This window comes from Phalacrocorax aristotelis, chromosome 14, assembly GCF_949628215.1.
Source record: "Phalacrocorax aristotelis chromosome 14, bGulAri2.1, whole genome shotgun sequence".
NCBI classification, from domain to species: domain Eukaryota; kingdom Metazoa; phylum Chordata; class Aves; order Suliformes; family Phalacrocoracidae; genus Phalacrocorax; species Phalacrocorax aristotelis.
The window spans coordinates 3,717,791-3,741,934 of NC_134289.1; the positions used below are offsets into that span (position 1 = coordinate 3,717,791).

The window sequence follows — 24,144 nt, forward strand, 5'->3', positions numbered from 1 at the left end:
ACCTAATCTGGTGCTCTGCTTTCATTAGGACTGGAAGCCACTGCTTACCACAAGCCACTGCCACTTGTGCTGTGAGGGGTGCCCACCTTCTGCTGCACAGGGGAGGAAACTGGTGAAAGAGGAGCTTGTTGCTGAGAGGCACTCGGAGGGCATGGCTTCGATCTCAGTGGATCCCTGTGCCCATCATTGATGCTGAATCTCAGCCCTGCCCTTATGGTTGTAGCTTACCTTGGGAAGGTTCCTTAGGTATTTGGAAGATGTCCATAAAGCCCCAGAATCATTGACAGGATCATGTCTCTTGGGCTTATTCTCCCTGGATGAGAACATGATTTTTCCTTAGCAGTAGTTATGAACACGTATTTTTAGGCTCTGCATTGCTGTTGTCTCGCCCTGCTGGCTGCGGAGGGCTCATACCGCTGGACAGGGTGGCATCCCGTGAGGCGACACGGCAGTTGCTGATAGCATATCATAATCTGGGATTAGAATAAGTCGATTCAAGCTTTTTGCATCTCAGCAAGCAGCATCCAGCCATGAAGGGCTGCTAAGATGCCCGCAGAAACATTGCCTATTCCAGGGAGGGCTACCTTTGATGTAGCATCTATTTTATGCATGGGAGAAGTGGGATCTGCTGGCCTGTGAAAGAGTAGGGGTATAAGCAGGGTTTTTAGGAGCTGTCTGAAATACTAGGGAGTAAACCAAGATTATCTAGGTCTTGGCCCGCTCTGTGTAGTGCTCTTCCCTGCTAATCTCCCCAGCAGCGGTAGTGTGGTTTGTGGAGGTGACATGCTGTCACTTTGTCAGCTGTCAGCCCACACTCAGGTGTTGGAAAGCTCAGGGGAAAGTGCTGCTTTAGGGGCAGATTGATGTTTACAGAACAAATCATGCTGGGGCAGAAAATGAGGGTAGGCCTTTTGCTTTCTGACCTGTGATCTACTTTCTTGTTACTGTACATCATCTGTGTGCACTGTGGGAGTGACATCAGCTGGTTGTCCATGGCAAGGATAAATCGAACTTTCTCCCAGTTTCTGTTACCCGAGTTATTGTTTTGTGATGGGCCAAATATCCTCTGGCTACAGACACCATTGGAGAAAAAAGTCTGAGAGAGAGAAATCATGTCTTGTCATGCATGCTAACAGTGGTGTGAACTAAAGGAAGACGAAAGGCTTTTACCGCAGAGAGGGGAGGGTGGGGAGAAGCGAGAAGGAGCCATCTCTTTCCTCTGCTCCTGATGGGCCTGACATAGTTAGTCTGTGCTTGTTTCAGGCCGCTGCATGGTGCTGAGGTTTGCAGCCTGCTTTGCCACTACTAGCGTGGTACAATTTGGGGTTTCGGTAGTCAGCAATAAAGTAATTGGCAGTGGTGGAAGGTGTGTACCTGCTCTCTCTCTTCTGGGGACCACCAGGCTTTGCCAGCCTGCGGCTGCTGGAGTGAGCCCCTGGCCTCTGTGTTGCAGGCTGGCTCATCTCTAGTCCAGCCCATAATCACTGCTGTAAAGAAGAATATGGATGTTGTCATTAGACGTGAAAAATGCTGAGTCAGATGTGGGGCATTAAACTCTGACGGGCTGAGATACTGCAGTGTTTAAACATCTGAAAGGTTTTATTTCAAACTCTCAAGCACAGCTAGAAACCTCAAAGCTGTCATTCTCAGTCGGTGGACTTTTTTCAGACAGAGAAAAGCTTCAGCGGCCTGGCAAGTGGTGTTGGCTTTTCTTGGAGTTAAAAGTGGAGGTTATTTAATGTGCTGATGGGAAATAGCCACTAAGTGGAAATAATTATTTTAATATGGGTGTGTTAACCATTCTTGAGGTATTTTTATGAATATCCTCGAACAAAAGAGCATGTTTTTTAAAGCTGAATGTAACCACTGCTCCACCTGGGAACAGTTCTTCCCCAGCAACAACACGTAGCTCTTCTTATAAAGGGAATTTAAACTTAATTCATCTCATCAAACTATAGGGCACAAGGGAACAGGAAAAATGTAATTATCAGAGCTGGTATTAGCTGTGCTTGTGTTGCGAGGTGCAACCTGTGTTTAGACAGGATTTAGAGGCCATTTAGAACTTGTCACTACAGCTGGTTCCAGCTTTATTGCACAAAAAATGGACTTAATTCAAGTTTTAAATCTGTGCTGACTTGTCTTGAGTTTGTTGCTGATGGCAGCTGCTGCTTCGGCAGCTGTGGAAGACTCCTCTTGAAACCCTGTATGAGTGAGCACTGCTGGTCCTGGGTCCTGAGTTAGGCCCTGTCATAACGAGCTTCCATGCTGCTGTTCAGCAGCTCTGATGAAGAGGCAGGCCGGGAGTGTGCGTGCAGTGGGGGGCTCCGCCTCACCCACCAGGCTGAGCTCGCTTGCTTGCAAAGCCTCTGAAATCTTGTTTGTTACTCATTTCAACTTTGAGTCACTACCAACTCAAGCAGAGATGCAGAGATAAAAGATTTGATGCCAGCAGCTTGGTACCTGTTCTCTGTAGTATTTATCCCTCGGATGGCAGGGGGGGTGTGTGTGTATGAGATAAGACACATATATATGATTGATTGACTGATTTGTAGGATCACGGGGTCAGCAGCAGCCTGTTCCAGAACCCTGCAAAGCTTCACCTGACTCTTGGGACGCTAGTACTTCTGAACGAGCAAGAGATCCAGAAAGCGCGTGACCTCCTACAGCAATGCAAAGAGGACTTTGTGGAGTAAGTGATAAAAAAAGGGATGTCATCACCAAGGGCATGAGTGGGGGAAAAGCAGCAAGCTGTCTTTGACAAGGGGCAGCGAAGAGAATAGCAGCTCAGTAGTCTATCTCAGCTCCAGAAAAAGGCTAAAATGTTTCAAATGGGAGCAGTAAAAATCACCAAATACTCACAAAGAGTCTTAACAGCATCTCACATCTCGGCTCAAACCCTCAGCACTCCCTGAAAACCTGCTCTACTCGTTCCCTTTTCTCACATGCGTCCCCGTTATTTTTGTGAGAGCAGTTTTTGCTGTTGGCTGCAGAGGGAGGGACGAGCTCCATTACCTTCTCACATTGCCTGCAGTGGGCTCTGGCATGCTGCTTCCCTCCTGCTTCAGAGCAGATGCTGAGGTGTCCTTGACACGCATTTCTTGATGCGGGGAGCTGTGTGCAGGGAAGCCAGCACGAGCCATGTGAGTAATTGCTCTGAAACGTTCAGTGCTGCTCCAGGACCGGGGCTTTCTCACTGCCTGTTAACACTGAGCTGCAGATGTTAGGGCTTTAACTGCAAGTGTGGTTGAATGACACTGCAATTAGCTTATCTCCGCTCAGCTTAGAAATTGGAGATGGCCTGAGGGATTGGTTTGTATATTTATTTCTGCAAAGCCTTTGCACGTAGAGCACGGATCCTTGATATTTATTTATTTATATATTTATATATCTATTGCATTGGTGCAGGAAAAATTAGCCATGCTGGGCCAGCAAATACCTGTGGGAATTAATGCATGGCCAAAAGTCATACCTCTGCCTTTAAAATGATGGCTCCAGTTGTTCAGCTGTTGAATAGAAATGCAAGTGTGTTTCCAGAGAAGGCTCTGCCTGCAGTATTTGGAAAATGCCGTCTTCCTCCTAAGTGGATTGAACTGAGGCAGACAAAATCTCTACTCCCCATTTCCTTTAGTGGAGGGGGAATCAACACTGAAATGTAACCTTTAGGTTATTTTCCCTGCCATACACAAATAAATATACTTTGAAAATTAATTTGGGTTCCCTTCCACTCACGTAAACCTTCATTAGCAATCATTTATTTTTCTAAATGCAGGCAGTGCCATGTGAAGGTAGATGTGCCCTTTTTGACCTTTTTTAGAATACAGAACCTCAAATGCTCTAGGTCTGACACACATGACAGTGTATTTGTGCTGTTTTCCTCCCAGTAAACATACTGGAAGGGAAACTCACACTCTCCTTATTCCACCTGGGGAGCTTTGCCGAGATTCTCAAAAGCGGTCTCTAGGGCTTGCTGAATAGAAGTCAGCAAGGTTAGAGCAAAGTCACATCGTTCGTTCGTGTTTATTACTTCTGCCTGCCCAGACACTCCCTGTCCTTTCCACGAGACCTCAGCGTTAAATGAGACAATGGCACTTACTCACAGGGAGCTTTCGCTGCGGTGCCCTGCTTCCCTGCGATGTTCTGGTGGTAAAGGCAAGGAGGCGGCGTGTTTGGAAGCAGATATACTTCACAGTGTGTTTGCAGGTGTGGGAGTGCATCTTATATCCCGCATACATTTTTGGTTTTGCCTTCCTGCAGGAGTAGCTGGAGCTGATTTTAAAACAGCTCTATTTATTTGCAGCATTCGTAAGTGGATGTTAAAATGTACTTAAAACTGCATTCTGTATCAAGTACTTTTCCCAGCAAAAATCAACAAGCTGGGGAACTTTGTGTCACCATCGCTCTCTTCACAGGGAAAGCAGGAGCTTCTCTGGAATGAGAACTTGTACCTTTGTATTGCTGATGGGTTTTCTTAAATGTAAATGGAGATCTCTGTGTTGAGATGGCCTGTGAACACTGACAAATTGACTTAATGTGTGTCTAAAACACTGAAAGTATGAGTTTAAATGTTTTTACAGTATTTCTTGAGATGATGAGACAATAGCAGCTGTAGCCTTTCGAGCATTAGAAATTAGGGAGCCTTTTTTGTGTTTGGGTTTTTTCAGTGCAAACAACCTGAAAGATCAAGGAAAGAAAAGAACTCAGTGGAGTTCACTGCCCCCTAAGGTCTGAACAGCATTTAAGTCCCACTTAACCTCAAAGCTGTGTTTAACTATAGCAAAAAAATGTATTTTCTGTCATTCCCTTAGTAAAACCAAATATTTAGTGTGTGCATGAGGAGTATTATGTGTTGTATTTCAAAAGCAGGTGTCACGTTTTGCTTTTTAACATAAGGGTTTTCTTACATTTTAGCCAAATTGCTGGAGGCAAGCCCCTGACTGTGGAGGTGGTGGGAGTGGAGTACATGAACGATGACCCTGCCATGACAGATGTCCTTTATGCCAAAGTCCACATGAAGGATGGCTCGGACAGGTGAGTTCCCTATGCTCCTTTCTTTCACTCCTCCTCGATGTGCGGCAGCAGCAGTAGCGGTGTGCCAGAGAAACCCTCTGCATCTGCAGCTGGTAGGTACTGCTATCAGTCTGTGGGCCAGCAGTCAGGAAGATGAAGTAATTTTTGATTCCTAAACCGGTTAAGGCAGTGATGTGTTTGCTCTTTAAATCAGTCACTGGTGGTGCAGCTGAAAGATGTCATTTGTTTCTGTAGCAGTCTGTCAGGTTGAATAATGGTGTCATGGCTTGCCCGGTGATAAGGTGGCCAAGGAGAAACTCCCGAGATGACATAGAAGGCAGCACAACTTGGCCTGTGCTGTCTAGTTCCCAGCCTGCAATCCAGATTAATCTGGACAGCCGGGCATATTCTGCAGCACTTAATTGTTCTTAAAACCCAGTTACACCAGGAGGTCCTCAGAAAAGCATGACTTGGTTACAGAGTTGGGTTTTGTGTCTGAAGCAGCCTGGAACAACGGGTGCTGGGTGTGAAATGGCTGGCTGGCTGGGTTGAAATCTCAGAGCCTGGTTGGTGTCAGTGCATGTGGTTGTGCTGTTTGCCACTGTACGTGATGGCTGTAGCTCTACAACCAGTGCTGCCCAGGGGTGGTGGTGGCTGGACAACCTCCCTCCATCTTGTTTTTGACAAGTATGTCACCAGTGGCAGCATCATCTTTTCTTTTAGTGCTTGCTGGAAGACAGGGGAAATGTAAGAGGTGTTGTACTCGGTGTTGCTAGTTGTGAGATAGCTGCAGAAGCAGGTAGGTGTAGCCAAAAGAGCTTTAGCCTTCTCTTCCTGAGCCTTAGCCTTCCCTTCTTTTGGCAGCGCTGCCCTTTTGTGTCTGTTCCCATTGCTAGAGGACAGCAGGAGCTAGCAGGTGAGCATGGAGCAGTGCAGCTGGAGGAGGGAGGCTGTGAGCAGGGACTGGCTCCAGGAATAAAGGACATGTTCTGGCATCTCCTTTCCCCCAGGGCTGAGGAGGCAAGGGGGGCCCCCTGCTTAAAACTGCACTTTAGAGGCTGTGTTGAAGTAAGAGATCGGAAGTGGGATAAGGAAATGGGTGGGAAAATTAAAAAGTAAGAATTGCTGGGAGGCAGTAGGTATTGAAATCTTTTCCTCTTCTCAGCTCTTCCACTTTGAAGTCTGTCCTACCCTGAGAGAGGTGAGATAAAACAAATGGGGCGGGGGCAGGCAGAGAACCAGGGCAAGCTAGAGATCAGCCAGGATGCAGAAGAGAAGTGCAGGGAGAAACAAGGCAGAAGCACTCAGAAGGATGAGACTGAGGCAGACACTGGATGACCCAAATGCTCTTCGGTGGATTTGTTTTAGGAAGTGCCCAAAGTGTCAGTTCTGCGAGCTGAGGTGTGAGCCTCTTTTCTCCCGAGTCACCGAACTCTGGATCATCTCTGAGGTGCAGTGCTTGTGAATCTGCTCGCATCTGCGACCTGAGGAGCTGGTAGAGAAATGCTGTAGAGTATAAGCAGGGCCTAAAGTGAGGCAGTGATGCCTGCCTGTGTCTGGAGACAGCTTGAATTGTTGGTACTAGCACTGTGGTCTGCTTCCGATGCCAGCCATACCTGTTTTGCTGAGAACCCACTTAGCCATAATACTAGCAGAAAATGCTGGTATGCATTAGGGGTGGCAGAGCTGATTTTGGCTGGGGAGAGAAATGAGGTCTTCAAATCCACCTTGCCTTGAAACTGAAAACAAGCCCCATGTGCCCCCCTGAGAAAAGGCTGATGTTTCCTCTGTCCTTCACAGAGATCTATTAGCTGAGGTTTCCACCAAACCCAGATCTTGTGCTTTGCACAGCACCTAGAGGCTGCCAGGCTTCGCTCCCACAGCACCTGTTTTGCTTTTTGCATAGCACCGTGCTCAGAGAGGGCCAAGCGATTTTAAGTTTTTATCCTTGGCACAGGCTGGTCCTGCCCCTCACTTGCAGATCAATTCATGTGGCGCTTCTCCCCTGATATAGTTCCTTAACTGTTAGCAAGCATCCAGAAAACATTTAGCTTTGCAGAGAGGAAAGAAAATATTTTTGTGTTGATGGAGAGCAGTGAAAGCTTCTTTTGTTTCCTTTGAGATTCCACCAGACAGAGTGTTGGACAAACAGTGATTATAAAGAAGGGATAAATGGTGATCCCTCTGGAAAACTCTGCTTCATTCTCTGGTCTGCTAGACGGATCATTGCAGAGCAGCTCCGTGCACCTTTTGCCTGCTAAAATCTGCTGTGGTTTGCTTGGGGAAATGGGGAAAGCAGGTAGAAAGCAGGGTTTCTCAGCTGCAAGGCCAATACTAGAGGAGAGTGGCAGCCACGTGGTTTGCTGTGCTGGATCAGGCTGCTGCAGCCCGCGTTTGAGAGGTGTGTGCCTTCCTGTCTCGTGCAAGACGTCTTGCTAGCTCTGTGTAATTCCTGGCATGGCTGAGGGGAGGAGTTCCTTCCTGATCTTTGGATGATCTTGATCAGCTTAAGCTATAAAGCAGGAGATTTGATTTACCCTGACTTAGCTTGCATAACTGCAGACGGAATTAGGGGTTGGCAAGCCCTTCTGCACATATAATGGCTCAGACTGAGAGAGGGATCGTGCTCTGATGCCTCCCACATGGCAAATAATTTCCATTATAATTCATTCTAATTTGTTTTATTTCCTTGATTAACTTTATAACGTAATAAAGCACCATTTTCACTTGAGCTATTCTCTGTTAATTTGTTTTAGTATTGTCTGTAATGATATTCATTTAATCTTTGTCATTGCTAATTTTAAAAATCACTGATGTAAAGCCAGAAAGTGGTAGAAAACCATGACAATTGGTAGTCTGAGAGTCTTGAAATCATCGCATGGGGGCTGGCAGCCTGCGAGGGGCAATACAAAACCGGTGGTGGGGTAGGAGCTGGCATCCGGAGCGTGGCAGCCCTGGGCTCTGGGGGCCAGCCTCAGAGAGGCCACGCTCTGCCTCTCCTGCTGCAGCTGAGACACCAAAGTGGTGGGACCTGGTGGAGCAGAAAGCTGTCTAATCCTTCGGATGCAGTAAGGGAAGCCCAAAATTTCCTGCATAGAGTAATATTCTCTCGCCTTGTTTTCAGGGATGGGAAGCTCTTGTTCTAGCACATCCTCGCTGCTTTTGATAAGGTTCAGGCACTGCAGACATTTTGTGGGGGACAGCAGCAGCCTGGAAGTTCCTTCAGCTCTTTAGACATAGGATACATGAGCAGACTGCTCTGATCACCCGCCTGCTCCTGCTGCCTGTTCTAGGACGGGTCTGCCCACAGATCCCGGCAGCCACAGCCGCTTTCATCCCCAACCAAGGCCAGACAAGAAGGTGGCAATAAGTCCTTTGATTCTGCTCACTCAGTAGCTCCAAAGCTGGAGCATTCACCAGGATGTGCTGTCTGGGTTTGTGCCCTCTGGCACCATGTTCTGGGCTGTCCCAGAAATTAAGCCCAGTGACCAGGTTGCTTATTTGGGACAGAGAGGCTCTGAGATCTGGCCCAGTGCATTGTACAGGTCACTGTCCCTGAGTAAAGCAGGCCCTCCAGGAGCCAAGGTGCCCAAGCGCCCCTGGGGGTCTGCAGATTTTAGCGTTTGTACAGAGTGTTACACTGTGTTTCCTGGCAGTAGCAAGATGCATCCTTCAAGTCCCAGTAACATCTGTCACCACGAACAAGCTCTCTGCTATGCTAAATCTGCCCTTCTTCGTGGAATACTTGCAGTGGAAGTGATCACCGAGAACGCCTTGCAAAACAGCCAGAACTTTCTGCATTAGAGCTGAATCCTGATGGCTCTGTTTGTTTTCCATCAGAGACTAGCTCCCTTTCCCCATGTGCGGGCAGAGACTTCATTTTACACACGCTGCCCTCCCTGACTGAAAAGCAAAAAGCTGACAACGCAGGAGTTTGTCCTTGGTTTATACTGTTCTTTCTGCTTTTGCCTTCCCAGACTGCAGGTGATTGCTGATCAACTGGTGGAAAGGTTCGTGGCCTCCGGCCTGATGCTTAAAGAATGGGATAGGGTGAAACTGCATGCTACAGTCATGAACACTCTCTTCAGGAAAGATCCAAGTGGTGTGTATCCCTCAACCTTACTGATAAATGCATTTAAAGTAGTGCCTCTGAATGGGAAGTACTTTTGTGGGCTTTTATGTTTCTTTTTGTAAATTTCGTGATATTTTCTTAATCTCAAAAATACCAGCAAGGTTGTGGGGGGATGTGACTAAATAAAACCCAGAAGAAAATGAAAGAGCTATCAACAGAGCTGGAGAAGGCAGGCATGCTTTGAGCACTTTCTGGATCTTTTCTAAGATTGTCATAGCTTTAGAAACACCATCACCCAGTAGCGCTCATAAGATCTGGGCCAGAGAGGGAAGTACCACATGAAGTTTTGGGCTCTGTGCCCCAACATTAGACTGAAATTCAGCAAAAACTCTATGTGCTGTGCCGACCTTTAAATACGATGAAAACGCGATCCTCTTGGGTCAAGTTAAAGATTGCCCATTGGTGCAGGAACGTGATTCCAGTGTCGTTCTCTTTAAATAAGATTCAGATGGCTATGAGGCTGAATATGAGCTGTTATTGAGTGTATAGGGTCTGCTGCCTCTGCAAAAAGATTGTCTGCTGTAGCAGGCTGTAGCATTGCTCTTATTTCATTACTTTATAAAGCAGCCTCAGATGCATTGCGTTCAGGGAGGGGCAGTATATTACAGCCTTGTTCTCCGTGTGCAAACATGCATGCGCTCTGGCACCGGTGTGTAGTTTGCAAGCCTTAACAGCACTGCACTAAAGCTTTTTCGCAGCTTTCTCTGGCGTAACAGCCCCTGTGCAATGCCAGTAGGTTATGTCGAGCATTCTCTGGTTACCACCTCTGAGAGCCTCTGTATGGACAGCAATAACAGCAGATGGTTTGTGTTGCGGTTTTCTGTGCACCCAGCGGCAGACTTTGGGGATGACTGCTCCTGAAGTCAGATAAGCATACTCAGGCAGTAGAAACCCTGAAAAGATGAGGCTTAGCTCAAACTGAGCCCTGAAAATTGGTGAAAAGGTAAGCCCAAAGTACTGATGTGGCTCTCTGTCAGGGGAGGCACAGGGGCAGCTGCGTCTGGCATTACGATTACTGTTCTGAACAACCCCATGAGGCACGTGAGGCATTCAGACACAGTGGTGAGAGCATTACACAGACATCCATAGAAGTCACTTGATATTCAATACAGGATTTGAACAGCGTGCTAGGTGTGAGTGGGACTTCATAGTTAATGCCGGAGATGAAAAAGAAGTATTGAATATATTCACTGAGTGAGGCAGAGGTCCTGTGGAAAGAACAGATCATGTACTTAGGGATTATATAAAAATCCAGACATGCTCTGGGGAAGTGGATCTAAGACGTAAGCACTTGGCAGTGGCTCTAGGCCTAGACTGCTATTCTTAATGTCTGTGTGTGTGGCTGCGTGCCCACCCCACAGAAGCATACACACCACATGTATCTGCTTCCCAGAGCAGGCAGCAGAGGTTTGTATAGGTGCTGTCCGGATCATGCCTGGCGTTGTGCTCACATGCTCAGTCTGGTGTTTGGTACTGTTCCAGGCAGTGCAAGTGCTTGTAGTGCTGACTCTCACCCTGGCAGGATGTGGGATTAAAATCAGCCAGAGGGAAGCAGATGTGTTACACTGAGCCATCAGCCCTACAGAATCACCGTAGCGGTAGCTATGATTTAGTGTCTTTCCTCCAGGTAACATAGGTGATCCCAATAAAGGCACCAATACCTGTGCATTCAGCCTTGTTCTCTTTAAAACCAAAGTGGAAGTGTTTTTGCGCGAAGAACTGGGCAAAGACGGTGTATTAGCTGGCAGCTGACTTTGGGGAGGGAGAGCGGGGATGAAGTACAGCGCACACAGTTCTCCCTTCTGAAGCTCATTCTGGTGGTGGCTTTTCTCTTTACAGCTGAAGAGCAAAACAATACAATGACTGGTAAATCATCTTTCAAGGAACGGGAGTCATTTAATGGCCAAAATATCCTCAAGGTCAGTATGAAACAGTTAAGGAAATTGAGCCAGCTGTGGATATTGTATAGCCAAAAGAGGTTGTAACACCTCTTCAAGACTGCTTTTGTCTTAGGCTTAGGGGATCTCCCAGGGAGGGGGGAGAATGTGGTTAGAAAATAAACAATCCACATCACTCGTAACTGGGAGCATTACAGTACTTAACAGAAGCGTTCTTAAAGCTGGTGAGGCTCAGATCAGGCATATGTCGCACGAATGCTAAGTGGATGTTCGTGTTGTCGTTTACTTTGCTGGTGTTTTACCCTGGAGACTCAGGCTCGTGTCGATTCTCAGCCCACCAGAAAGGAGTACTTTGTTGCTCTTGTTCTACTCATTCATATATATTTATGAAATTAAAACTGACTGCCATTTCACTTATTCTTTTTTTTTTTTTTTTTTTTTTAAATCCCTGCTATTGAATTGTATGGTTTTGCTCCAGAAAAATAGCAGATAGCGGTAGGGAGTCCCACCAGCCATGATCTGAGGGCTTTGGCAGTGATCAGAGGGTAGGAAGCAAGATCCCTCAGACCATTGGAGGTAGGTAAGGCAAGGGAGCATCCTGCAGCTTCCCAGGCTTTGCCTGCCAGGGTTGAGGCTGCAGGCAGCCTCTGCTGCTCATCCAGATGGCAGTGTCAGACTGATGCCGTGGTGCTTGGCCCCCTGCAAGCATCCAGAGAGAAAAGACAAGCACAGAGTGGTAGAAATGGAAAACAACACTGGGTTGTAAGCAAATTTGCAATCCTCATTGTGTGAGGGGATTTGTTGCAGGCAGCTATGATAAGAGGGAGATGGGACAATGCATGAATACATTTGGGAATTGATAGAAGGTATTCTGGCAACAAAGAGACATGAGAGAGGATGCAGGCTGGGTGGGAGTTGGACAGCCCAGAAGGACTTTAGAGCACCAGAGGAGGGAAAGGGTGCGTTTTATTTGTGTTTACAATTTTGCTGTATAATGTATTAGGCACTGGATGCATGGGGATCTGAAGGCAGGGAGTGGAACTGATTGATCTCTGCACAGAGAACAAACAAAGGGACAAAATTAGGTTAAGCTTTCATTGTCCTCAAAGGGTCTGTGCAAGCACAGTGTCATGACTCAGCATCACCACATGTTGAGTGTTTGGTGTGAGACTGCAGTATTGCAGGCTGAAGCGGGAAAGCCACAGACGTGGTCCCTTCCTTAATGTGATCTGCGAGTTTTGGTTAGCTCCTGGCATCTGAGAGCTAGGCTCCAGAAAGGGAAGGTGGTATACATCGGGAGCCACAACTGCCTGCAGGGACTCAGCTTGCAAGGCATACACCCACTTTTCCCTTTGCCCTTTGCTCCTTTCTTTTGCATCTGTTAAAGTAGTCCTCAGACTTTAGAAAGATGTACAATCAAACCATCAGTCTTCATTAATGCTCCTCATCCAAAAACATGATTTGGAAGGCATTAACCATGCTCCCTCTACTGGTCACACCATTTGTGGGCTGTACTGCGGGGTCCAGGGATCTGTGGTGTGCACTAAGACATGTAACTGCCCTACCTCAGATGGCTACTTGTTATTCTTGCTGCCCTCTGAAATATGAGCCGGTGCATTTTCAAAGCTCCTAATTGATTTTGTACTGATGTAGCCAAAAGAGCTGCTGGCTGTTTGGACTGCTGATAATTACTTCAAAGCGTGTCTTACCACAGGAAATGTCATCCTTCTCCCCCACCTCCACTACATTTCCTAACCTGCTTGCTTCCTATTTCCCTTTGGTCTCCCACGTGCCTGCAGCAGAACGCCCGTTGGCATTAATTAATTACATGACTCATAAATAGCTCCAGGCTTCTTACCAGAGGAGCCCAGCCTCAGCCAGCCACTGATGCATTCTAGCATGACCTTGCAAGGATGCGCCAGTTCCCTCCCAGCCCCCTTTTATATACATTATTTATTTTCTGCTCAGGGAGGCTGCCCTCTCGCGAAGTGGCTTCATTAACTTTTGCAACAGGATCTAAACGACAGACGGACTGTTAATGCATATGGCTGCAGTTAGGCAGGCTGGCTTGCGGGTGCTGTCCCCCTTGTAGGCAGAGCGATGTGCCGTGCGTGTTCCCAAGCGGTGGGACTCTGCGATAGCAGTTTTGGCTGGCAGCGTTCCAACTTGGAAAGCCGACAAAGCACGGCTACTGGTAGGAGGGCATCAAGTTGGAAAACTTGGGTTTCATTGCTCTCGCTTCCGTTGTACAGCTACAGCCAGTGCTGCGGGGCCAAAGGCTTTGCCTAGCAGAGGGCAGGACCTGAGCTCTCAGAGCACAGAGCATGATGGGGATGCCTTGGTTCTGCTGTTGCAGTCTGAGGCTCCCCCATGGTCAGAGCTGGTGTGTGTGTGCAGATGCGCTGGCAGCACATGTTTGCTGATAGCATGCCTGCGTTACCCCAGGCTCCAGCTGGTATTTTGCGTTCAGCAGAACTAATCGGAATTTTATTTAATAATCCTTTGTTCTACCCATTCCACAGAGTTAAACATACACTCTTATTTGTGCTAATAAGTCGTTGTGCAGGCCGGTACCTTCCCACACTGCTCAGAAAATAGATCTTGTAGGATGAGTTGCGTTTGGGAGTTTAAATTACTTCTGTCTTGAAGAATACCCATGAAAAAGGCTCCCTGGCCTAGCTGGTGCTGAAAGCCCAAGGAGCGTATGGCCCAACAGCTCAGTGATTTGTGTCTGCCACCAAAGTGCTAAACGCTTCAGCTTTGTGCTTGTCTAGTCTAGTCCCAAGAAGCTGGGGTTGCTTTAGGAAGTGCTTGATATGGAGCAATATGTATTTCTTCTAGGGTGGCTAGCGACTAGCTGATCAACTCTTTTTAACATCCGAGTCACGTACGGACCTCTTGCTCTGGTCGGGAACCAAGGGGATCGTCTCTTGGAGAGCAGAGGGAGGGGGCAGCAATTCACAGCTGAAAGACAGCGGCAGCTCCTTCCCAGTGAGAGAAGGGTCAGGCTGGGTGGGTGGGCTTCGGGGAGATGCTGGGTTGGCAGCCCCGCTGCCTTGCTGCCTCCTGTGCCCCGGGCGGTGGCTGTGTGCCCTGCATTGCAGCTGGCCAAGCAGCACAGCCCTGGCACAGAGGCGGCTGGGGCAGCTGCTTGCCTCTCTGGAGACAAGCCTTGGCTGCCTCCGGGCTTTTATTTATTTCGCTTCATGAAAGCACTAAGGCTGTGGTGAATAAATAAAAATGCAAAGAAATGCGAAGGTACTACCTGGCCAGAATTGTCCATTATACTTTTAAAGGAAAGGAAGGCTTACAGTAGGAAGAAAACCACCTGGACTCTCACTGGGTTAAAATGGAATGATTTTTGACTTGAGGTCTGAGGAGTAAAAGGGTAGTCTTCCAAACAAGAGGGAAGTAAATTTTGAGTACAGAAAAAGATTAACCCTGCTGTTTGGTACAGATCTGTGCATTAAAGCTTACAAGATTAAATATTGAGGGAACAGCTACTGAGGGACCACAGCGGGAAGCTGCACATCTTATGTCTTAGGGCATTAGGGGAGACTTTAAGCTGGGATGCAAGACTGGGAACTGGATCAGCTGAGGCAGTGACACACACCTCCGTGCCCTAGTCCAGCAGCGGGAGCAGAGCATCCAGGCTGCAGAATGGCTCTGGGAGGGCTTCTAGGTCAGAAAAGGTATAATTCAATGAGGGTCCTTCTCTTTTGAAGCCTGCATACAGGGTATTAAATTATGGGCCCATATCTGCTTTCACTTGGAGCGGGGAGAAAGTGTGTTTACTGAGGGATATACCGGGGCTACTGGAGGGCCAGTCGTAGCAAACAAATCTGGCAGCGTTCTCTGTTACCATTTTTATCTTGCTGGGTGAGAATAGTGCAGTGGCTGTGGCACGCAGTAGTTCAGTTTGAGACATTTGATGCCATGCTGTATAGAGAGATACAATGAAAAAGAAAAATCTTCTCCTGGATAAACCCCTTAACTTCTCACAATACCCCAAACCCACCGAGCGCTAAACAAATTTCTATCTCCCCCTGTGTAGAGTCACCGTTACCAACTCTGCGTGTAGATGAGGAGTGCTTCCCGTGTTCTGCAGCTATTGGTATCCAGGCCTTTTCTGTGTACCTTTTGTTAGGGAATTTAAGGAGACAGAGTCTTTTCCCAGTGTATTTTTAAGCTGAGGTGAGATCAAAGGACCAAAGAACCTGTGTTAGGTGAGATGAAGACTGCCTGGTGTTCGGAAAGGGTAAGAACATCTTGTTATCCTCAATGAAGTGATAAAGCCATATATCCGAAGTGGGACTGGCAACTGGAGCAAGTACCTAAGGGGAGATGGCTGCTTGGAAAGTTTAGAGTTAAAAATACCAAACAAGAATCCACTGGGGTGAGAACAGACTGAATAAGATTGTGGTGCAGCATTGCTGTATCAGAAATAAGCCAGTGCTTTCCTCGCATCGTTTTACAGAAGAATCAAAAGCAGAAACGAAAGGCTGTAATTCCGCTTTGCAGAGGAGAGGATTTTTGCCTTCAGTTCTGATCCTGCCATTATCGAGGGATACTGAAACTATTGAGGGGGCTCAGCAGTGCGCAATTAGAGCGACAGTGGGGTGGGAGAATGTGACAGTTGAGCAGATGAGACTGGAGATCAACGTTTGTATGATCTTGGGAATAAAAGAGATTAAATTGGGGTTGCCATGAAAATGCTTTCCTATGAATTATATTATTCGAAAAAAAAAAGGCTTATTCATGTTATTTACATTTGGTGAAATGGGAATCTGAAGTGGCATTTGAAAAATCAGACTAGGCAGTAGAGGGAAAACATCTTTGGAGTGTTTGGGCCTTGGAGCAGAGTGACGAGGCAGCGTTGGAGGTACTGAGAGAAGGCCGAGACACCACACTGAGGAGAACGCAGTGCAGGAAGTGCAGGTTTGTGCAAACTTGCCCGCGGGTGACAGAGATCCCTTTGGTGACCTCACCGTAAAGAGGAGTAACCTTTTTTTTCCAGAGGTGCTCAGCACCTCTCTGACTTAATTTTAGCAGGAACCATGAGTGCTGCGAGAGGGAGGGTTTGCTGAGAGGGTTCTAATGTTTCTGAATCCCCTCGCCCCTTCCAGGCAGGACTGCCTGCAGTGTACCATAGGAGAGCAAAGCGGTTTGCTGCTCTGTGCCCACCGGCACCACTGCAGTCCCCTCCGCTGTTTTGGAGGTGCTGTGGGTGCCTCTGCCTTGGGAGATCATGCCGTCGGTGCCTCCGCTCCCACCCAGTGGGCATCCTGCCCCCTCATTTCCCCGAGACTGCTGTTCTGCCACCAGCCAGCAAAGACAGCATCACCTCTTTGATCTTAAGAGGACAGTTTTTCTCGGTGGAGCTGGCAGGGGTTGAATTACAGCGGTGCCTTAATAGAAGACAGGGACCCAGCACATTAAGTGCAAAAAAAAAAACCACATTGATTAGCAAAAGTAGTCAGATCATCCCAAAGGTGCCATGACCCTTCTGCTGGATAATTTGCTGGGTCTGTCCGAATTAATTTACTGGCTCTGTAGCTGGGCTCCTCCGCTTGGTGGTTTGGAGAGCGTAGCGAGTAGGTCACATTGATGGGAGCTCTTTGTCCTAGTATTCCCGGATGCATCTCAAGACTCCTGGCATCTCTGCAGCAGACGAAGCCCAGCTCTTAAAAACCATTGCTGCCTTTGCTATAATAGGCAGTGCTAGGAGCCAGGGGGGTGAGGCTTCTTTGGAGAAATGCAGTGATTATTAATTTCCTTAAACAAGTTGTACTGTAAATCCGTCATGTTTGAGGTGTAGCAGGGTCTGGGAAGTTAGTGGAGCCTCTAACGTGCTGGAGGTTTTTTTTATTCTTGTCTGAAAGATGTACAAAAATCTGGTAACCTCCAAATGTCCCACTTGTATTTGTTTCTTAGTTTGCAGAATGACTTTCACCATAGCAACTAGGGCTTGATTTCCTCAAGCGCATGAATTTTCATGGATTTGTGGCGAGGGGGGGGAATGCACCCAAAACCCTGAGCTAGAGCAAAGGTTTTGCTGTATGACAGTGGCAGGAGCATCACTAGATTTGGCTTGTGAAGGAGAGGGGCCCTGGAAGGAGAGGATCACACTGAGAAAGGCCTGCATCTGGCTCCAAATAGCCTCCAAATAGTTTTATTTGCAAGAAATCAGGCCTGACAGATTAATTTAGACTATTGCTGAATGTCACCCTCCCCACTGCTGCATTACCCTCTGGCAGCTGAGGTGGCTTTGCTCCAGTTTTATGAAAAGCTGAGGTTTCACATGACAGCAGTCAGAGGAGAAGGATCAGCTGCTTCCATGTTCGCAGAGCTCAGCTGGAAATCTCATACCCTTCCCACCTGTGGAGGTCAGGAGGGTGTTATGGACAGTATGGAACATGCTCTTCTTAGGTCTGCAGATGAAACCCAGCTGGGGAGCGGCAGGAAAATTGCACACGTTAGGAGGAGGGAACAGAGCTCCAAATGATCTTCAGAAATCAGGAAGAAACAAATGAGCCGCTGCAAACAAGCGTAGGTCCAGGAGGGAGCGGTGGCATCTGTGCAGGATGGAGAACTGCCTCAATACCAGCCCCTTGGACCGGGGTTTGGGTTATGGGGGACTCCTCCAGAGCACGAGCCGGCTGAGTGGGTCCATGGAAATAAAAGAAAGAGGCACAAGCATCTGTAAATTAAACCTCTGACTATGCCTAGCACTCAGCCCCCAGCTGAAGTACTTGTCTGTTTTGGGCACCATAGATGGGTGTGAAGAGCCCAGAAGGCAACAGGAAGGTGATTGGAGGGCTAGAAAATGTCTGCGAGCTGAGACCGAAAGGCTCTAGAGTTGTTTTGAGGCTACTAAAGGTAAGGAGGAGGACAACACATAGGAAAAACTCTTTAAGCATGTGAAAGCTTTTGCCGGGAGTATAGATACTCCTTCCTCCATGCTCTGATGGTGGGGTGAGAAATAATGGGCTTAAATTGCAGCAAGAGGTTCAAAGCAGGTGTTAGGAAGGTCTTTGTAATGGAAAGGATAATGAAGCACTGCCCCAGAGGAGCAGGAGAAATGGGGGTTCCAGTTCTTTGGAGTGGAGACATTAGTCCAGGATCTGCCAGCAATGAGCTCCTCCTGCCTTGGGGCAGGGGAGGACGCTGGAGCCTATGACCTCCTTTGGTTCTTTTTCAGCCTGTCACTTTATGATTACTGTGGGAAATACATGCAAAACACCCGTGAGATGGCATTTGCAAATGTACCAAAAGCTGCTTGGCATTTATGTGGCATTTACTTTGGCTTAGTAAAATAAAAACATCAGAAAGAAACCTCCCATCCTGTACGCCTAGGATCTTTCTCCCCAAAGCCCATAGGTGCTTCTTGCTCTGATATTGGTCGTAATTTTTCAGACAGATATGATTATATTGTTACTGCTTTCTGAGGGATGGCACCAGAGATTTAATCGGAAGGGCTTTTCCTGTGTCATGAGGAGATACCCCTGACTTGCATCCCGTGTTGGGCTCGTGCTAACCCAAGATGCTCGCTTGTTTGTAATTTCAAGTCTTAGTGGTTCGTGGCAAAGCTTGTGGATATAAGTGACGGGAGTAGTTGCAAGCTGAAAGTGAATGATAAAGGAGTTAGTGCTTTGCTTATGATACAGATCAGCTGTGCTCCAAAAAGATAGGCCGCTGGGACTTTTATGGCCAGATTTTCTCCCTCCTGAAGTCGGCAACTTTATTCTTCCTAAGGGAAATGAGGTGAAAGGGCCTCTGCTGCCACCTTTTAAAACCTGCCAGAGGTTGAAAGAAAATGAGAGGGGAAGGGCTGTTGCTCACATTATCTGGGTGGAAGGACTCGATACTAGTTGATGATGGAGAGACACTCCAGAGCCAGCTGCACACTTGCAGGAAAAAACCAAACAATCCACATACGCCCGCTGAGCTTTGTGGCTGATGCTTGAAGACCTTGATGCATGCAGCGTGCTAGTGGTGATCGCCCAGATGACCTGATCGCATTCCTTCCCTGTCCTTCCTAGCCCTCGCTTCCACCCTTGCCTTGTGGCTCTGCACCGTGTCTTAATCCTGTAACACCTGGGCGGTAATGGAAGGTGTTTGGGTGTCCAGCCAGCGGTCCTTTAAAAAGCCATGAAAAGGAAGCAGTTGCTAATTTGGAGAGGAAGTCGGGAATGCTGAGAAGAGCCGCCTCTCTGGATGAGTGCCTGTCTACCTGCTTTTCCTACATTTCTCGTCCATTATTGCTGGCAAGCTTCCAAACACAATTAAACCTCTGACAGATAATCATTGGTGGAGTGGTGTCCAGAGTGAATAATACAGGAATCAGATATTTCTTTTTTGGCACCACCAAACTGTTCCAGAAAACATATTTTGAAAGTTGAAAATAGAAGGGGAGGAAAAAACCAAACAAACTCCCCGGATCTTTATACATCACCTGTTTGTGTCATGTTCTGGGAGCCGCCAGGGGATTTGGTTTGGGGTTTGTCTGTTGTAGTTTGGGGGAGTTTAGGTCAGAAATGGAAAGGGGTTTGGTGCATTTTGCAGGACAAGGAAGAAGGAGCTCTGCCAGCACATGCTGCAGCCTGGGAACTGGGGCAGCTTCTGCCCTTCAGGGGTGTGGAGGTAACAGCCTTCTGTAGACCATTGGGGTGATCAACAGGGAGGTGTTGGTAGCATAAATCTGCAAAGCCGAAACAGGGCACAGGCAGGTGGGCCCTTGAGGTCCCTCTTTTACCAACAGCTTTCCATCACTGAACTGCGTTCATGTGTCAGTCTGTCGAGGAGCGACAGAGGGGCTGCTCAGACCTGAGAGGCCCTCACAGGCCAGTGTGGGAGGTCGCAGGAGCGAGGTGCATTAAGCAGGTAGGTGGGATCCCAAACACAGGATTGGAGGCTGTGGTTCATGCAGCAAAGGAAGTTAATCAGAAGAGTTCCAATGGATAGAGTTTGCTGGAGTTCAGTGGACTCTTCTTAGAGTCCATCAGTGTTTCTGAGTGTTACTTTCACATTTCTAAATATCTTTGTTTTAAAATTTTTAATCCATCCGTGGTTTTTGCTGTCAGTAACTTTTCCTCTATCAATCCTTTTTGTTTAATGCTGGTATCAGCTTTGTAACACAGCAGTTTGCTGAAGAGCCGGCACCTTCCCTGCTGGCATGGGTAGTGTGGTTGTGCTTTAGCTGAATAATTTGGAAGAGCAATTGTTCTCTGCTCTTCTGCAGTGTTTTCCATCCCAAGCTGTGGATGTATTATACAAGCGTTAATGCAAATGTGTCAGCCCTTATGAGATGGAAAAATAGCCTGATGTTTATTTGGGCAAGTCACAGCCAATGGTCTGATCCTGTTGGGGTCCCTCTCCTCCCTTGTAGCGTAGGATGGTGCCAGAAGGGTTTACTGTGTTGGGGTCGTGCTCTGCCATGAGTATCACCACGAATATCCAGGGGAGGGTGCAGAGAGTCTGAAAACAAACGGATTTCATTGCTCTGTGTTGAGGCACCTCTTCAGAAAAGCTGCTTAATTTTTCTCAATGCTTGTCAGCGGGTGCCTGGGATTTTGTTTGCTTCTTCCCTTCCCCAAAGGGGATAACAGCACCGCAGCATGCTGATTTCCCACAAAAAGCAATCTCCCGTCCCTCCTGGCTTTCTGAGTTCATTCCTCCATTCACCACTGCTCCCAATCAGGACATGCCGGGGGTAGCGGCTGCTGCCGGGCGAGCTGGTGACTGTTGTCACTGCATGCAGAGCAGATGAAGCTGTAAAGCCTGCGGCTCCTCTGAAGCTTGAGTTTATTCTCCTGGGTTGAGCTCTCTCCATGCTGCTATCTGCTGCTGGACCCTGATTCCCGGCGTGATCTTGCATGGCCAAAGTGCTGGGTTGCCTGTCAAAGCGATCATCCTGCACATATTCTCCCATGGAGGCAGAGATGAGTGGCGCTCAGCCTGTTCTCATGCCCTCCTGGAAAGGATCTTTTGGTGGATAAACCTTCAACATGGGCGAAACAGAGGAGGAGGGATTGCTGGCGTCCTGTCCTCAGCGTGGACTGCGCAGCCGGAATAACAGTGAGCTCATCCACAGCCGTAGGTTCCCGGAGCTGCAAGCCTCTTCCTTCCCACATCTCAGAAGTTGCTAATTTCTGTGCTTGTTCCAGATACGGAAAATGGGACCCCCCCTCAGCTCCCTGCCGAGGGCAGCCAGGTTTCTTAGGCTGATTGGTCACAGGCTAATGACATTACATGCCTCTGCTCACCCATAGCGCTGATTCACTGGGGACAGTTTTGTACTGTTAATCTATAATACCCCTACCCTAAGGCACTGCTTTCTGTGGCTGGAGTTCACAACAAAGCGAGCTCCCCACAGACTGGGGGTATGTGTGTGTGTGTGTGTGTGTGTGCATGCATTTTATCCTGTGATAATGCTGATCTTTGGTGGTAGTTTTTAGTTGTAAGGCATTGCAGTGAATCGTCGTTCCCTCGGCATTTCTGAGCACCGAGGCTCTTGGCAGAGCTGCTTGGACTTTTTATTAATTCAGGGTGGGTCCTTTTTGGCTGACTACTGTAGACGACGTAAGGCTTTAAAAACTGATCAATAATCCTGATGGTAGCAACAAAATCCAGGCCAGGCAGAGTAAGCGCAAACCAGAGATTACGTGAAGGAAGTTTTAAATACCTCTTACTCCCTTCCCTTGTCTGGACTTATTTTGTCCTCCTGCTGCCCGGTGCCTCTCCAGGCGAATCCATTAATATTTCTCATGCTTGTTGAGCCTGTGACAGGTGATTTAAAAGCACCAGTTTGTGTTGGCATCTCTGCTCTTCATAACCGGAGCTGAAACGCATCGCTCCTGTCCTTATGTGGATTAGCGCCGTGATTTATTACTACTGTTTCCAGGTTTGAACACAGAGGTGCTGTCTCGCTCTGGGAGGGTTGTCTGTGGGAAGCGAGCCCCTGAGGGTGGCTGCTTGACAAATACCCGTGCTCGGGAACACAACATCATTTAGACACGCGTTTTAACTGCTTCATCGAGGAATCGTCCTCCTTTGCATTTGTTTCTACAGTGCTTTGGTAAAACCTACTTTCAAAGCTTAGGCAAAAGGGCGAAAAAGTGGGGAAAAGAGACATCCTGGTTTTGATCTGTTGCTCTGCCTTTGATAAGGAAGTTGTTGTGGTTTGAGGGCTGAATTTTGTGCTAGCATTTTTGGCTCACGTTTGCAAGGAGTGAGTGGTTTGATGTGTGATTCTTTCTCTCCCAAAAAAAGTCTTCAGCCTCTGTCTTCCTTCAGAAAATTATTGTCGTACCCCAAAGGAGCCCTGCTGTTTAATTTGTGGGTAAGAGAGAGGAACAGACCTTGGAGGAAGAAGGGTTTCCAACATCTGGATGGAATTGTCTTAAATGAGAGAAATTGGGATGTTAGAAATGGCAGGCGTGCTGCTGGCTTTTTCTGGCTCAGAATAAGTGACTTTGGGAGAGAAATGGAGAAGAAAACCGTGCTTTCTGGGAGCTACCACAGGGCTGCCTGCCTTTCCTCATTACCTGTGCAGTTGTGTCCTTGGACCCAGCCCCCCAGAAGGGAGATGGAAGAGGAGGAGCGCTTAACACATGTGGACCTACGGTAATTTGCAGGCTGACACGTGAAATATGGGTTATCCATGGACCAGTATGTTCCATCTCTCAGGGGCTCACGGCTTTCAGGGAAGGTGGCATGACTGCAGTCCCTGCCATCCCCTGCAGGTCCCGCTATGCTTCTCCGGGGAGGATGCTGTGCCACTCTCGAGGCACCCACTTCTTCCCCATGGGAGATGCCCTGTCCTTCTAGACATCCTCGCTGAGTGGTTTCTGAGCCTTCAGCTGTGGTTTAAAAGGCAGGGCACATCTCTGACATGTTTGTTTCGAGGTGCTGGGTCTGGGGTTAAAAGTTAACAATGCTCTTTCCTTATTCGGTTCTAATTTAATTTGGGAAGGCAGGGGGGAGGCAGGGGGCACTTAGTCTGGTAAGTGCTATTCCCTTGATGGGAGTCAGTAGCTTGCACAGCGTGCACAGTGTTGACTTCGTAAGCTGACCTCCATCAGGTTCATTTTCATCTATAATATTTAAAAAAAAAATATCCCAACCCCCAACCTCTTATTTATTCTTTAGGCAGCGTGGACATAAATCCTTCAGCATGTTTGGATTTATAGAATTACTGCGCTTTTGCTGAGCCTCACGTCCTGCTCCAATCAAATGACACAGCTTTCAGTGACCGTGCGGGTGATGACGTTTTTCCTCCCCCTTCCTCGCTCCTTGCTGCTCCTGATCCGTACCCCCTTGTGCTCCCTGCAGCCTTTTTGGGGAAAGCTGGGCCTTCGGCACTCATGGACAGGAGGGGGACCAGGCAAATCTTAGGGTTATCAGTGTTTGTGCGTGAAGCATAACAATCTCCAGGTGTCTTCTTTTCTGGCCCAGAATGAAAAAATGCTTTTATAGGAGGCATTTCATCAGCTGTGCTACAGGCCTCCTCTAAAACCGGAGCGTTTCCGTGGTGGCTCGGGAGAGGGGGGAGATATAAATATCTTTCTCGGCTCTGCTTGGCTACTCCCCAAGATAAATAGAAGTGAAAGTCAAAAGGAGAGGCTCAGCCTTCTGAAATCTCTTCCCAAGCCCCCAGGGACCCGAGCGCAGGATGCTTTTGTGACAGGAAGCCAGCTCCTGGTGTTTTGGGGGGTCTCAGAGGATGATGTTTGAGGGGCCTCCCTCCCCACTGCCTGAGGCAGATCTTGGCTGTACGGTGGCTCAGCTGTGATCCCCACGCCCGGCGTCCAGTGGCTTCTGTCGTGGGAAGCCTTAGGGAGCAAAGAAGCATCGGTGAGAAGCCAGCTTGAAACGAGAGCAGAAAAAAATTGTCTGTGGTTGTCCTCTAAATCTTGTAGCATGTTTACTCTCAGAAAGTACAGCTACATTACCAAAAATCAATAGTTCTAGCAGCGTTCTCCCTTGGAAACACACACACACTTGGACACACAAGAGGTAGTAGGTCTTAAAAAAGCCAAGGGAATACAAAGTGCTTTGGTACAGGGGTTTTGCTTCACTTTTAGCTGTGTACAAATGGAGGGCACT

At 47.9% G+C, this 24,144-nt stretch overlaps 1 protein-coding gene across 2 annotated transcripts in view; it reads left to right on the plus strand.

The window, feature by feature from the left end:
* The window catches only part of ASCC1 (activating signal cointegrator 1 complex subunit 1), a 38,834-nt gene that overhangs the window by 11,033 nt on the left and 3,657 nt on the right, over positions 1 to 24,144 (plus strand). For both annotated transcript variants that reach the window (XM_075109385.1, XM_075109386.1), the window contains exons 6-9: positions 2,553 to 2,689; positions 4,909 to 5,028; positions 8,985 to 9,109; positions 10,979 to 11,058. In XM_075109385.1, the coding sequence (XP_074965486.1) occupies positions 2,553 to 2,689; positions 4,909 to 5,028; positions 8,985 to 9,109; positions 10,979 to 11,058 (462 nt within the window). The remainder of the gene's footprint in view (positions 1 to 2,552; positions 2,690 to 4,908; positions 5,029 to 8,984; positions 9,110 to 10,978; positions 11,059 to 24,144) is intronic.